The sequence below is a fragment of the Coregonus lavaretus genome (genome assembly GCF_964263955.1).
Source record: "Coregonus lavaretus genome assembly, chromosome: 24".
In the NCBI taxonomy this organism is placed as follows: Eukaryota; Metazoa; Chordata; class Actinopteri; order Salmoniformes; family Salmonidae; genus Coregonus; species Coregonus lavaretus.
In genome coordinates this window covers 24623086-24638623 of record NC_140011.1, presented here as the reverse complement: position 1 = coordinate 24638623, position 15538 = coordinate 24623086, and the positions used below count along the sequence as shown (strand labels likewise).

Sequence of the window (15538 nt, the reverse complement as noted above, 5' to 3'; positions counted from 1 at the left end):
AATGATGACTGAAACGGAGGGGAGGGAAGAGATGGCAAACCCACCTGCTTTTTCTTTCTGATGTCGCCTCACACAAAGTTGTTTAGCAGCCGTTTGAAATACAGAGAGAGTGCCAGCGAGACAGTGCTTCCAGGCCTGAGCAATGAGCATGATAGAAAACAGCCTAGTGCCTTGATTCTGGCTGCATCAGAAAGACACAAATAATCCCCACAATAACCCTATTTGGAGCTTTTTTCACCCCCCTCTCTTTAGTATGACGGCGTCCAAAAACATTTACGAGCATCTGACATTGGTCGATTTTTTTTCCAGGCAGCGAGAGAACTTCAAGACCACAAGGACCCCCTACAACTGCCACAAAATGTCTCCGGCCTCTGTGTTTGAGTGTCACGCCTGCCAAGAAAAACCCAATCCTTTACTACTGGAGCACCTCAAGGTCCATGACAAAAAGCAGTTCCAGAGAGAACCAGAGACTGTTTTTCTCACTGCTGCTCAGTCATCCTCTGTGGCACAGAGTAGGAATCCTGCAGATACTGGCAGGTACTAGAGCAGTGGAGGCCTCCGCATCTCCTCCCAGTAACTCTATCAAACTGTTCCTCGCCACAAGCCTGCAGTACTCAAACTTCAAAATGATTTTCTGAGGTAAAACATTTCTATGATTTTCCTGTAACATTCTTTCCGAGGCTTAAAGAGAAGACGGCACAGAGAAGTAACGGCCAAGGGAGATATACTTCCCCTGCAAAAATGTCTCTCGGATGTTTCCTGGATAGGGTAGTCCTACGCTGAAATGCGTCCCTACTGCCGCTAGCAAAGTGATGCTGGTCACTCTCCTCTGACCTCTAATTACCCCTTCTGGTCTTTCTAGAGTCTAATTGTTTCCAATCTCACTTGTTTCCAATCAATCTAGCTTAATTAGGGCAGCAGAGGATAGACGGAGAGGAGCGAGGGAGAAAATACGTTGAAAAATGAAGAGAGAAAAGATCCGTCTGGGCTCTTCCCAGGGACACTACAGTGTGTTTCCTTGGTTTGGCCCCCCCAAGTGTGGGACGCTGATTGAGTCTGTCTTAAAGCCAGATTGGACTAGCGGCCACAGAGGACACCCTGCTGGGCCACACACACCGCCGGGAGGAGAGTTACACTCTGCTCACAGAGGGTCAGCCAGGAGACAGTGGAACTGACAGACTGTGTATCAAAACCTCACATCAGTGTCCTGACTGACTGTGTAATGAGCAGATGTGTGCAGTTATGTGTCACTCCAGACAGTGTGTATGTATGACAACATCAAGGACAGTGGATCACAGCATTGAAAAATAACAGTGTTGGTGAGGGTAGCATGCACAGAATGCCATGTCAGGAACATATATATAGTACTTGATACTACTTACAATTGAACAATTTTCAGACACATAACTGTTGACTAGACCCTGACAAATGGGCAAATCCTAACTTGAAGATCAAATGTATATGCAAATCTCCCTTTGACATCATTTCATGGTTTGTGAGAAACCTTGACTCCAACTTTGGAGCCAGGCTATATCTTTGTTTAGGACTCATCAAGCATTGACAAAGAGAAAGACAAAGACAGAGAGCTGACCTGTGTGGAGAGGAGCGGTTGAAGCAGGTCTTGGTCACGTCCGTCACATTGGGGTTACAGCAGTCTCCGTTGTCGTAGAAGAAGTTGTCCCAATTACACTCGGGGTCGCACACCCCGTTGCCCTGCTTGGACTGAGGGCAGTGGCTGCGGTGCCTGATACAGTCGCCCGCGTCTAAACCCGTCAGCGTGTGGTTGCACTCTGGGTCGCACGCCTCATCACCCACCTTGCTGATGTCACAGTTGGCCAGGACCAGACGGTGGCGCAGCGAGGAGTTGGTGACGTTGTGGACGCTCAGCTCCCAGGTGATGTTATAGACGGCGAAGGCATTGTTGAGTTGCTGGTGCTGCAGGTGGATCTGACGAGGCGTGACGGTGGGCCAGCGCCGAGAGTCGTCCCACACGTTGACTACGCGGTAACGCACCGTCTTGGACTTCCGGAAAGTCCAGGTGTGGTTGTAGTTGGTCACCACTTCCACGTTGTCGCAGACAGTTTGACCACAGGGCGGGGGTTCCAGAGTGGTGTCCAGGGACCCTCCAGTTCCACTTTCTCCTACCCCTCCTCCAGCCTGCCCCACCCTGCTGCTGCTACCCTCCTCTGGCTGGGGGAAGCTCCCATCCTTCACCGTCAGCCACTTCCGGGCAGGGTGTTCAAAGGTCTCCCGGATCACCAGCTGAGGCGCATCTTGAAGATTCTCGTGACCCTGCATGTCCCTGATTATTTGCCTCTGTCCCCGGGCCTCCCTCCACAGACTTACTCTCTCCACGGCCCCCCGGTAGTTATGGTTCAGAGCGTTCCCGCCCACCATCAGCACCTTGCACTTCTTGGTCAGATGGCTGAAGACGTTGCCCGACTGTTCACGGCTGACGCCCACCTGTGCGCCGTTGACGTAGAGCTTCATGTAGAGGCCGTCGTAGGTGACTGCCAGGTGGGCCCAGGTGTTGGGCAGGTAGTGGGCGTTGGAGTGGACGGAGGTGACCTTGTGGGCACGGTCCGTCTTTAGGGAGAAGAAGAAGCGTGGGTCACGGTTGCCCTGCTCGCTGGCCGCCCGGATGCCCAGCAGCCAGCCCCGGTCACTGGAGGCGTAGAAACACTTATCGTACAGACCTGGGATAGAGCAGAGAGAGAGGGACAGTCAGTTAACATTAGATTGAGAGACATAGAGAGATATGGTAAGACAAATAGAGAGACAGAGGAGAAAGGGATAGAATGAGAGAGAAAAAGAGAGAAAGAAGCTTTGTATTTCAGATGTTCTTTTCTACGTCAGCAAAGAGACACCTTCATTTAATTAAAAGAGAACAACACTCAGTCAAGATAGAAAGAGACAGTGAAAGAGCGAGAGTGTTAGATAATTCACTGATCACCTCTGGTACAGCAGAGAGAGGTTGATCAACACTGAGCAGCACTGAGTTCCAGCAGTCAGGCTAACATGACAAACACATGTATTTTACTCTCTATCCAGTGGTGGAAAAAATACTCAATCATAATACTTGAGTAAAAGTAAAAGATACCTTCATAGAAAATGACTCAAGAAAAAGTGAAAGTCACCCAGTAAAGTAAAGTATCTGTTTTTAAATGTCCTTAAGTACAGTGGTGGAAAAAGTACTCAATTGTCATAGTTGAGTAAAAGTAAAAAGTAAAAGTAAATGCCATACATCAAATTCCTTAAAATAAGCAAACCAGAAGGCACAATTTTCTTGTTTTCACACTTGTACACTCAAACATAATTTACAAACACAGTATTTGTGTTTAGTGAGTCCGCAGGTTAGAGGCAGTAGGGATGACAACTCGTTATATTGATAGTTGTTTGAATTGGACCATATTGCTGTCCTGCCTGAGCATTCGAAATGTAACGAGTACTTTTGGGTATCAGGGAAAATGTACGGGAGTAAAAAGTACATATTTTCTTTAGGAATGTAGTAGAGTAAAAGTAAAAGTTGTAAAAAAAAATGTAACTACTAAAGTAAAGTACAGATACACAAAAATAACGACTTAAGTAATACTTCAAAGTATTTTTAGTTAGTTACTTTACACCACTATCATTTGTATTCTTAGTTTAGTCTCAGGGGCCTTATGGCTTTGGCCCTGCACCAGAGCTAGTTTTTCAGGCGTCTCCTGAACAACATCAACCTAGGAGGTCTGCTTCAAGTCACTGATAGCCAATTCTTCATGTGAATTTTGAACAGTAAAATGTATACACTGTACTGTAAAGTTTATGTCTTATAATTCATCCAACAAAATGTCAAATGCATCTGTGTGTCATGTAATCACATGCTCTCATTCATCAGATGTTAACAATATGGTACAGACATTAACAATATGGTACAGATTATGTAGTAGATCTAGTAACACGATACATTTGAAGATAGCATTGAAATAATGTCCTGGAAATTGGGTTAAGGTGCATGCAGTATTTAGCTTGGGGAGACCCATAGAAACTCTTACAAGAAAGATTTCATGAACATTGAGGCCATTTCAACATTTCGGGGGAGCCAGAAAAGGTAGTTTTCTGCGAAAGCCTTGTTATGCTAGAGGCACCAAAACAACTTTTTCCTGTTGCACTTGGAAAGCATGTCAGCTTCAGCATGGTAATGTGTTTTCACTTCTTAGGGGATCTCTGAATGCTAAATGTTTGTGTGTTTAGTGTGTGTGTGTGTGCCCTTACAAAAAGAAGAACTTCAAATTTGTATGAAGGTCACTGCCTGTTCAAGGGACAATCCATAGTTGCTGCATTCATTTTTGAACTAATAAATTAATGATATGTACCTATCCATTCTTTAAGAATATATCGTATAAATGCCTCATGAGCTTAGTTTAACTGTTGTACCCCATCAGAACACAAAATTCAAACTTGTTTTACTCCAATGTTTGTAAACAAATTAAATGTAAGCAACCACTGTATAGCCTAAGAAAATGGTTAAAAATATAATTTTGATATCATGGATGTCTATGGATTTGAGAGCGATTTAATTTCTCCAGACCCGTCCCTCAGCTTTTTACTGAAACTGTGGCGAGGAGAACCATTTGTTAACCTTTAAATTAAGTATTGCCACATTAAACATCTTTAATAGAGTAATAGTGTTTTTATATGGTGCAATCCTCTAGTGAGTGAGTTACTTTTGTGGCATTAACATCAAGCAAAACTTCTGAAGTCGAGAACAAAATTCTTAGTATTGTAAACGAAAATAATGATATTGAAAGCAAAACATAAACCCAAAAGTAAAAAACGGCAAAACTAAATATTGCAAGGAAATAATTTCCAATTGCGAGAACAAATGAATTGTAAATGGATAAAAAAAAAATATATATATATACAGTGGGGAGAACAAGTATTTGATACACTGCCAATTTTGCAGGTTTTCCTACTTACAAAGCATGTAGAGGTCTGTAATTTTTATCATAGGTACACTTCAACTGTGAGAGACGGAATCTAAAACAAAAATCCAGAAAATCACATTGTATGATTTTTAAGTAATTAATTTGCATTTTATTGCATGACATAAGTATTTGATACATCAGAAAAGCAGAACTTAATATTTGGTACAGAAACCTTTGTTTGCAATTACAGAGATCATACGTTTCCTGTAGGTCTTGACCAGGTTTGCACACACTGCAGCAGGGATTTTGGCCCACTCCTCCATACAGACCTTCTCCAGATCCTTCAGGTTTCGGGGCTGTCGCTGGGCAATACGGACTTTCAGCTCACTCCAAAGATTTTCTGTTGGGTTCAGGTCTGGAGACTGGCTAGGCCACTCCAGGACCTTGAGATGCTTCTTACGGAGCCACTCCTTAGTTGCCCTGGCTGTGTGTTTTGGGTCATTGTCATGCTGGAAGACCCAGCCACGACCCATCAATGCTCTTACTGAGGGAAGGAGGTTGTTGGCCAAGATCTCGCAATACATGGCCCCATCCATCCTCCCCTCAATACGGTGCAGTCGTCCTGTCCCCTTTGCAGAAAAGCATCCCCAAAGAATGATGTTTCCACCTCCATGCTTCACGGTTGGGATGGTGTTCTTGGGGTTGTACTCATCCTTCTTCTTCCTCCAAACACGGCGAGTGGAGTTTAGACCAAAAAGCTCTATTTTTGTCTCATCAGACCACATTACCTTCTCCCATTCCTCCTCTGGATCATCCAGATGGTCATTGGCAAACTTCAGACGGGCCTGGACATGCGCTGGCTTGAGCACGGGGACCTTGCGTGCGCTGCAGGATTTTAATCCATGACGGCGTAGTGTGTTACTAATGGTTTTCTTTGAGACTGTGGTCCCAGCTCTCTTCAGGTCATTGACCACGTCCTGCCGTGTAGTTCTGGGCTGATCCCTCACCTTCCTCATGATCATTGATGCCCCACGAGGTGAGATCTTGCATGGAGCCCCAGACCGAGGGTGATTGACCGTCATCTTGAACTTCTTCCATTTTCTAAAATTACGCCAACAGTTGTTGCCTTCTCACCAAGCTGCTTGCCTATTGTCCTGTAGCCCATCCCAGCCTTGTGCAGGTCTAAAATTTTATCCCTGAAGTGCTTACACAGCTCTATGGTATTGGCCATTGTGGAGAGGTTGGATTCTATTTGATTGAGTGTGTGGACAGGTGTCTTTTATACAGGTAACGAGTTCAAACAGGTGCAGTTAATACAGGTGATGAGTGGAGAACAGGAGGGCTTCTTAAAGAAAAACTAACAGGTCTGTGAGAGCCGGAATTCTTACTGGTTGGTAGGTGATCAAATACTTATATCATACAATAAAATGCAAATTAATTACTTAAAAATCATACACTGTGATTTTCTGGATTTTTGTTTTCGATTCCGTCTTTCACAGTTGAAGTGTACCTATGATAAAAATTACAGACCTCTACATGCTTTGTAAGTAGGAAAACCTGCAAAATCGGCAGTGTATCAAATACTTGTTCTCCCCACTGTATATATATGTTTTTATGATAATGAAATGTTCCTTGTCTTTGATTATGTTACCCTGGCCTTTGCTTTTGCTGCCTTTTTTCCAGTTGCAAGTTTTGGCACATTAATTCCAGTGACATAGCACCCTGCATCCCACTTCCCACTGCTGGTTTGTCTCTGAAGCTTAGCAGGGTTGGTTCTGGTCTGTCCCTGGATGGGAGACCAGATGTAACTGGAGGTGGTGAAAAAATTAATTAACATGTGAAATTTCACGTCTGAAAACCACGTCTAACTCATGTACACATTTTCGTGTAATTTGTTCACACGTGTCTGAAAACCACATTTATTTATAAAAAGTTTTTGTCATTTAGCAGACGCTCTTATCCAGAGCGACTTACAGTTAGTGAGTGCATACATTTTTTCACATGGGTGTGTGTATGTGTGCATACGTGTTGGAACAGTTAATGTTCTTCCCCATCCACATAATGCAGTAAAGAGATCTGCGTTGATTTCAGGGCTTTTTCAAACAAGTAGGATTGTCCAAAGCAGACAAATGCAATCCAATGCAATCCACTGTCTTTGCACGGCAAATATAGGGAGGGGGGGGGGGGGGGGGGGGGGGGGGATGGGTGTAGGCTGGGGGAACGAAGCTAACATATGGAATTGTTTTCAGATGGTCATACCATGGATCATTTAGCTATTTGATTTGGAATTTTAGGACCCCTTTAGGTATAAAAATGTATATAAAAACATTATTTGATAAAATATTAAATTTGGCATTTACTACCATAGCCCATAGAAACACATTGAATAACACATTCATAAATGGCAAAAAAGACCAGTAGGAATAAAGTTTTGAAGTGTCTGTCCTACCCCCTTGGCATTTTTCGTATTTTGTTGCCTTACAACCTGGAATTAAAATTGATTTTTTGGGGGTTTGTATAATTTGATTTACACAACATGCCTACCACTTTGAAGATGCAAAATATTTTATATTGTGAAACAAACAAGAAATAAGACAAAAAAAAACAGAACTTGAAGACAACTTGAAGGCCATTCTTCAAGGCAAAACTGCTCCAGCTCCTTCAAGTTGGATGGGTTCCGCTGGTGTACAGCAATCTTTTAGTCATACCACAGATTCTCAACTGGATTGAGGTCTGGACTTTGACTAGGCCATTCCAAGACATTTAAATGTTTCCCCTTAAACCACTTGAGTGTTGCTTTAGCAGTATGCTTAGGGTCATTGTCCTGCTGGAAGGTGAACCTCCGCCCCAGTCTCAAATCTGGAAAACTGAAAATAATTTCTCTGTATTTAGCGCCATCCGTCATTCCTTCAAGTCTGACCAGTTTCCCAGTCCCTGCCGATGAAAAACATCCCCAGAGCATGATGCTGCCACCACTATGCTTCACTGTGGAGTTGGTGTTCTCAGGGTGATGAGAGGTGTTGGGTTTGCGCCAGATATTTTCATTGATGGCCAAAAAGCTCAATTTTAGTCTCATCTGACCAGAGCACCTTCTTCAATATATTTGGGGAGTCTCCCACATGCCTTTTGGCGAACACCAAACGTGTTTGCATATTTTTTTCTTTAAGCAATGGCTTTTTTCTGGCCACTCTTCTGTAAAGTCCAGCTCTGTGGAGTGTACGGCTTAAAGTGGTCCTATGGACAGATACTCCAATCTCAGCTGTGGAGCTTTGCAGCTCCTTCAGGGTTATCTTTGGTCTCTTTGTTGCCTCTCTGATTACTGCACTCCTAGCCTGGTCCGTGAATTTTCGTGGGCGGCCCTCTCTTGGCAGAGAGGTTTAATGGTGCTCCATGGGATGTTCAAAGTTTCTGATATTTTTTTATAACCCAACCCTGATCTGTACTTTTCCACAACTTTGTCTCTGACATGTTTGGAGAGCTCCTTGGTCTTCATGGTGCCGCTTGCTTGGTGGTGGCCCTTGCTTAGCGGTGTTGCAGACTCTGGGGCCTTTCAGAACAGGTGTATATCTACTGAGATCATGTGACAGATCATGTGACACTTAGATTGCACACAGGTGGACTTTATTTAACTAATTATGTGACTTCTGAAGGTAATTGGTTGCACCAGAGCTTATTTAGGTGCTTCATAGCAAAGGGGGTGAATACATATGCACGCACCACTTTTCAGTTATTAATTTTTTTGAATTTATGGAAACAAGTTATTTTTTTCATTTCACTTCACCAATTTGGACTATTTTGTGTATGCCCGTTACATGAAATCCAAATAAAAATCCATTTAAATTACAGGCTGTAATGCAACAAAATAGGAAAAACGTCAAGGGGAATGAATACTTCTGCAAGTCACTGTATATCTAGGAGATAGAAGCACGTTTTTTTGGACACATATTAAACCCTGTATTTGTGTTGACACAACACTTTCATTTGTATGTGTTACCTTCAGACGAGTCATAGATTAAAACGGAGAACACCATCGCATTTGTGAGAGTCTTCCCTTTCCATAGAGTGGAGGCTGTTTGGAGGCTACAGACTGTTTGGAGGCTACAGACGTTTTCATGAGAATAATGATTTTCGGGAATTCTCATGGTCTGACAAACACTGCTGTAGCTCGGCCACCTTCCACCGCAGATGAGGAAGGCCGACATAGGCGGATGCGGTGGATTGAGACGCAGCCCATGCAAAAAAACTGATATCTCTAGCTTAAACTGACGGATTTTGATGCAGATGTTTTTATGATCTCACTTAGATTGATGCAGCGGTGCTTCAATAAACCCTTAAGGATTTTAACATGTTTTTAATCAGATGTACACACATACAGTAAGAGTCAGGGGGATACTCTAATGGCAAAGCCATTCAAAGAGCATAGTGGGGTTCAACATCAAGGTCAGCCGTATTGAGTGTGACGTCCTTAGTGTTTCCACTACAGTGGAAGGAAAAAACCCTCCATCTGTCAGCTAGTGCACTCAAGGCTAAAAGGTGTTCTAAAATGTGTGTAAGGCTCCTAGTGTAAACAGCTGTCATAATTCTGCCAAGCTCAATTAATCTAATATAGTACACTTTTCCAGACCCAACCTGCTCTGTGGATGGATGGGGCACACAACACACACACAGGTATTTGCATACACACACTGACGCTACGGCTAAAAGCCATTTGTGTCAGGTTCAAAGTCAACCTTGCTTGAACTTGCCATTTGTCTTCCCCCAAGGAAAACACACTCATACAGAAAAAAGAGTGAGAAAACGTCAGAGAAATCTGATGAAAAGCAGGGAGAAAGGGAACAATGCCCTTTACGTTTGCTTTTGAAATGTTTGGGCTCTGAAAGTCGGGGAAAGGGACTTTGTGTACGGACAAAGTGAAGTGAGCGTCACACTGGGTTTTTGACATGTTGGAAGATTCCACTGATACTTTAGACTCTAAACACAATACACATCCCACAGCTGAACACCTTTTAACCCCCAGACAAATGACAGTTAATTACAAGTCAATTACATTTTGCTCTATAACTAACTTGAGACATCTTTCAACAATGTAATTAACTTCAAACCTTTTCATTACGTTTAATGATTAAAAAGAGAATCTTGTAATATGCAAATGATCTCTTATGTGTCAAACCTATACAGTAACCGACAGCTTGGGGGAAATACCATTGTAATTTCCCAGCATTTTCCAGCCATAGATTACCTCAACAGAAACCCCAAACCATCCTTAAGTTTCCTTCTACAGTCTGAAATCAAGAGATGAGCGACTACATGTAGCCCTTTGCTGTATGTCCTGTGGCTTTCCTCAAATGTATTATAAAACTATAAATCTAGAGTGAGTATTAAAGTTTAATACTCAACTATCTCATTACCCAAAGTATTTGTATGTAATCTTAGATGTTATATGTCATTAGTTATGTATCATCTCACATCTAAAACCTGCAGAGCACTTAAGTGCCTCTCTGCTTTGTTATCAAATGATGCATCTGCCAACATGGGCATTTATTGTCTACAGCTGGTCATGGAAGAGACCAACTCTGATCCAATGTCTTGCTATTTATTTTCCTTTCTCTGATGTGGGACAGGCCTCCGTGACCTGGGTAAAAGGGCAAAAAGGTCAGAAGTAAAGTTCATGTCACATTATGACACAGAACATGACATGCTAATGTGTGACATGGACTGCTATCAGGATGTAAAGTGCATGGCAGCATTCAGTCAAGTTCAATTACAGTTCAAGGCTCCCCTTCCTCTTTAAATACCATCTTTGTGTAACTTTCAAAAGCGGGACGAATTGTAACAACATGTCAACATTTCACAATAGGGAGAAGACAACGTTACAGATTCTTTGACTGGAGGGTTAGCCCGAAGTGGCTACGCTAAAGCAATAACACTCATCCTCCTTTGTAAAATGAAAGGCTGCTCAGTGACAGGTGTTGGTGGAGTGTTTGCGTATGTTTGAACGAGTGCCCAAATCAAAATCGGTCAGCCAGCTGAGTCGCAACACTGAGCTATTCCATTACCGCTACCCTGGGATCCAGTTTTAAAAGAATGCTTCCTTTTTTCCCCTTCTTTTTTGATGGTCCTTTCTACTTCCTGTGTGCGCATGCTCATTTTGTCAATGCTGTTCAAGGTCCTGAATCATGTTGTTCTGCTGGAGTCATTCTCCTGCAGTTCTATAGACCACATCTGCATTACAAATGACAATGTGTGTGTGTGTGTGTGTGTGTATGTGTGCGTGTCATACAGGGGTCAGTTTTACATCCCCAGCTGTTCTGATTATTACCAGTAAGCAGACCGCAGCGGGCACATCTCCTCATGTCAGTAGGCAGTGAGTTCTCCTGGCAAGTGCCCATCCCATAAACGCCTCTCTGTGTCTCAGAGCAAATGTTACATTCTAGCTACCACTAACAAACAGGCATTACTAAATACACATTCTGTACACACGTCAGCAATGGTGGGCCCTACACATGTCAGCAATGCAACGTATGCACATGGTGGGCCCTACACACGTCAGCAATGCAACATAAGTACATGATGGGCCCTGAGTCTTGGAACTCTGGCTGGCTGTGTAAGTGGTTTGGACTAGGACTTCATTGAGTATTCCACCAGCCATTGTTTAAGGCCATAGAGTCAATAAATCAAATCAAATCAAATTGTATTTGTCACATGCGCCAAATACAACAGCTGTAGACCTTACCGTGAAATGCTTACTTATAAGCCATTAACCAACAATGTAGATATTTTTTATCGCAATTAAATAAGACCAGAAAATAAGACCAAAAAGGAACCACAGATGCATGTTTATCAAACAGGAGTTATCTCTGGTCCTCAAGCCGTCACTTTGTTGGCACTCAGAGGTCTCACTGTGTGTGTTTTACTGTAAACAATAAGTAAATACCACAGTACTGTACTGTACTGTACTACTCGTCTCCCCTCACTTATGAAAAGGCGAGATGACAAGCTCAATAAAAAAACAACAGCAGTGTCGTGATAAAAAGCGGGGCAAAAACAACAACAAGGCTGAAACAGCTGTAGAAAACAAGCTGGGCCTGGGTCAAAACAACAGGATGGGACTGATTTAGGCCTGGGATTGTTGGGAGGTCTCAATTGGATTTAAAAGATTAGGCATCATAACATTTGCTCGATAGGGCATTTGTTCTTTTCCATCAAAAGCAAATTTTTTCAACCACACTGATCTTAACCTGACGAGAGCAAACAACAAAATGAAATGCATAAGATAGGCTAAGATGGGTATGAGGTTAATACATGTGACATCCCCTGAGCAGACTGCATGTCCCGGTCAGGCTAAGACATTTATCTGAGTCACAGAGCTCTCAATGGATTCCCTGAAGAGTTGAAATGCCAAGAGTGAATTTAATAAGGGGCTGGCTTAGGCTGCCCCCACCAACAGGCCAAATCTAGTACACACATACTGTATACACACACACACACATACACAATAGACGTGCACACATGCGCGCACACACACACACACAGGGATGGACCAGGAGTATTAGTATTTTATTAGGATCCCCATTAGCTGTTGCCAAGGCAGCAGCTACTCTTCCTGGGGCTCAAACAGAGACAAAACATTACATCAAACAAAACATTATACACATTTACATTGCTCCATTATTACATTACAATATTACAATACTACATTACATTACTAAGAATAGAGTGTGTGAGTGTGTCTTCACAGTCCACGTTGTGCCATGAGGTGTTCTTTTATCTGTTTTTTAAATCTGATTTTACTGCTAGCTTGAGTTACCTGAGGTGGAAGACAGTTCCATGTAGTTATGGCTCTATAAAGTACTGTGCGTTTCCTAGCCTCTGTTCTGGACTTGGGGACTGTAAAGAGATCTCTGGTGGCATGTCTTGTTTGGTATGTATGAGTGTATGAGCTGTGTGTTAACTAAATGAACAGACAGTTTGATACTTTAACAGGTCAATACCTCTCACAAAGACCAGTAGTGATGCAGTCAATCTCTCCTCTACTTTGAGCCAGGAGAGATTGATATGCATATTGTTGATATTAGCACTCCTTGTAGGCCTACATTTAAGGGCCAGAAGTGCTGTTCTGTTCTGGACCAACTGTAATGTGTGTGTGTGTGTGTGTGTGTGTGTGTGTGTGTGTGTGTGTGTGTGTGTGTGTGTGTGTGTGTGTGTGTGTGTGTGTGTGTGTGTGTGTGTAAAACCCTTCGGAGTGGTAGCCTACAGTAGTATGCATCTGCACACATCTGCAATCAGTTGTGTTTGCTACGCTCCCTGTTGGCAGCCAATGGGATCGAATCTCATACAAATCTACATCAGAAGCAGTGGCACAGACACTGAAATCTATAAACAGTATATACATTGGAAGGAAATGTCGTCTAAGACTTGGCATAGTGGGTTTCAGAATGACATGACTGTAGCCAGCACGGTGTCTGGTCTAGTCTGTTCGGTGCTAGCTCACAACATTCACAGGGTACGTTGTGCGTGGATGAAGCAGGCTACGGTCTCCCTCCCATCACTTTACAAAGCTGAAACCAGTATTTAGACTGTCCTGATAAGGCCCCCCAATCCAATAGTCGGTTTCATTTTTTTATAATGTTAGAGTCACCTAATGTTATGCGCAAATGTCTAGGTTTGAGGAATCCCAGACGCAGCTAATAGCGCGTCCCTCCGCGCAATAGGGAAAACCCTGGAACTCTATTACTGTCTTGTAACCTCAGCAGCCAATACAGAAGTGTCGATTTGGGAGGCACTTTGGATTGCGGCACGGACGGTGCCCTAGACAGATCAGAATAAAAATGGATCTCTCTCACGCTCTACTTTTGCCTGCTGTGACGTGCCCACGGATTCAAAGTTTTGAGCATTACATCATAGTTTAAAATAGCCAGACGCCTCATAAAAAATACAATTTCTACGCACGATGACATCACCTGTCAATCAAGTGATGCGGTATAAATGGCAATATCGAACAACCTTGAAATAGGCTACAATTGTGATTTGAGTCCTTTTGCGCATGAGTTTAAATGAGGAACATTTCGAAAAATATACCAGGTTATTTATATTGATATAAAATGCATTCATTAAGACAGAAGATTCTATCTGAATGATCAAACCCAAGTAGGCTAATGCGTGCATCTACCCAAAATCTCTTTTCAAGGCATTACATCATTGGCGTGGGTCAGTTGTGAGATGAACTCACTCTCAACTCAGTTACGACTGCATGATGTTTTACTGTGACAACCCTGCATGATTTGAGCTAAAACAACATGCATGATAAAATAATAGCCTACACAGCTAAATGTGGGTCATAACATTCAATTGGTTTATTAACATCTAATTGCCCACTTTATTGCTTAATGTGTGCGAGGTAATAAAATAAACAGATTTCACACTTAACTTTTAAATTTGCTTTTGAATTTTAGGGCGCATAGACTAATAAAATCATTCCCATCATTCATTAATTTGTGTACTAAGACAGTTGTTTAGGCTACCTGCAATCACCGTAGGAGATCGTTGACCTCCCTCTGGTTTGATCCACATCTCCAGAGTAAAATTTCCTCTCGGTATCTCCACGCCCGGCTTAAGCCGAAGTTGGTCTCCCCTGCCGGTAAAATAAACAGCTTTCACCCGACCTGGAGAGTTCTCCTCTGCCTGAGAGGAGCGCCGACGCTGGCGAGGCACCCGTCGTTCCATGCCGGGCAAGGAGCGTTTGCCCCGGGGCAGACGTGTGGCACAAGCCCCTGGGAAGGTGGCTCTAGCCTCCCTGATACGCACCAAGTCCCTTTTGGATCTCCCCTTTCTCCGGACAGTCCCGCACTCTGATCCAAAACATAAGATGAGTATCACCAGGCAAGGCAGCCAGGGAAAAGTCCAAAGTTTCATTTTCAGGAGAAGAGGTGATAAAAATGTATAAAGAGCAATGAATATAAATAAATTCGATAAGTATAAAATTCGTAGGTCCACAATGCTCCTCTATAAAATCTTCCCGAGTTTCTCTTTCTGTTTTTTTTTCTTTACAGCCGCTTGTCAAACCGTAGAATCAGTCTAAATAAACCCATGAAGCGATACTGTAATATCCCCCTTATTGGCTAATGTTAAGCCACGACCCCCTTTCCTTGCCCGCGTTTAAGCAAAAGTAAGACTCTTCTGGAGAGATTCAAGGGACACAGGAATATTTGATTCATGCAGGTGTTCCACTGTGCCTTTTCAATGGGTCTCATTAAGCCAAAGGGATGACTAATAAGTAATCAATCAGAGGGGATCCTGTTGATGATGCCCCCCATCACTCCTTGGTTGTCTGAGTTAGCCTACTCGCAGAAACCCACAGTTGTCCGCCAAACGCTTGTTACACCTTTTTGTTGTTTCCTTATCCCACCCATAAAGTAAAACAGTATACAAAATACCACATTACATTCTAAATAAAAGTGATAATAAACCGACCTGTCATTATTTTATTAAAGAAAAAATAAACATTCCTTGACTTGCTTTTTGATATTCAAAAGTTGAAATGCACAAAATTATCTTGTAAAGCGAGAGATAGCTGCAAAAGTAATAAGCATCGCGATCATCATTCATTTGCCTGAAGCAGAGAGACACTTGGA

At 42.8% G+C, this 15538-nt stretch overlaps 1 protein-coding gene across 1 annotated transcript in view; it reads right to left on the bottom strand.

Annotated features, from left to right (window-relative positions):
• LOC311099807 (pappalysin-1-like) overlaps positions 1 to 14819 on the bottom strand; it is a gene marked incomplete at both ends in the record, with an annotated part of 62658 nt that extends 47839 nt beyond the window's left edge. Inside the window, 2 exons of the mRNA XM_084140556.1 lie at positions 1592 to 2696; positions 14429 to 14819. Of these exons, the coding sequence (XP_083996682.1) occupies positions 1592 to 2696; positions 14429 to 14819 (1496 nt within the window). The remainder of the gene's footprint in view (positions 1 to 1591; positions 2697 to 14428) is intronic.
• Positions 14820 to 15538: the final 719 nt, after the last annotated feature.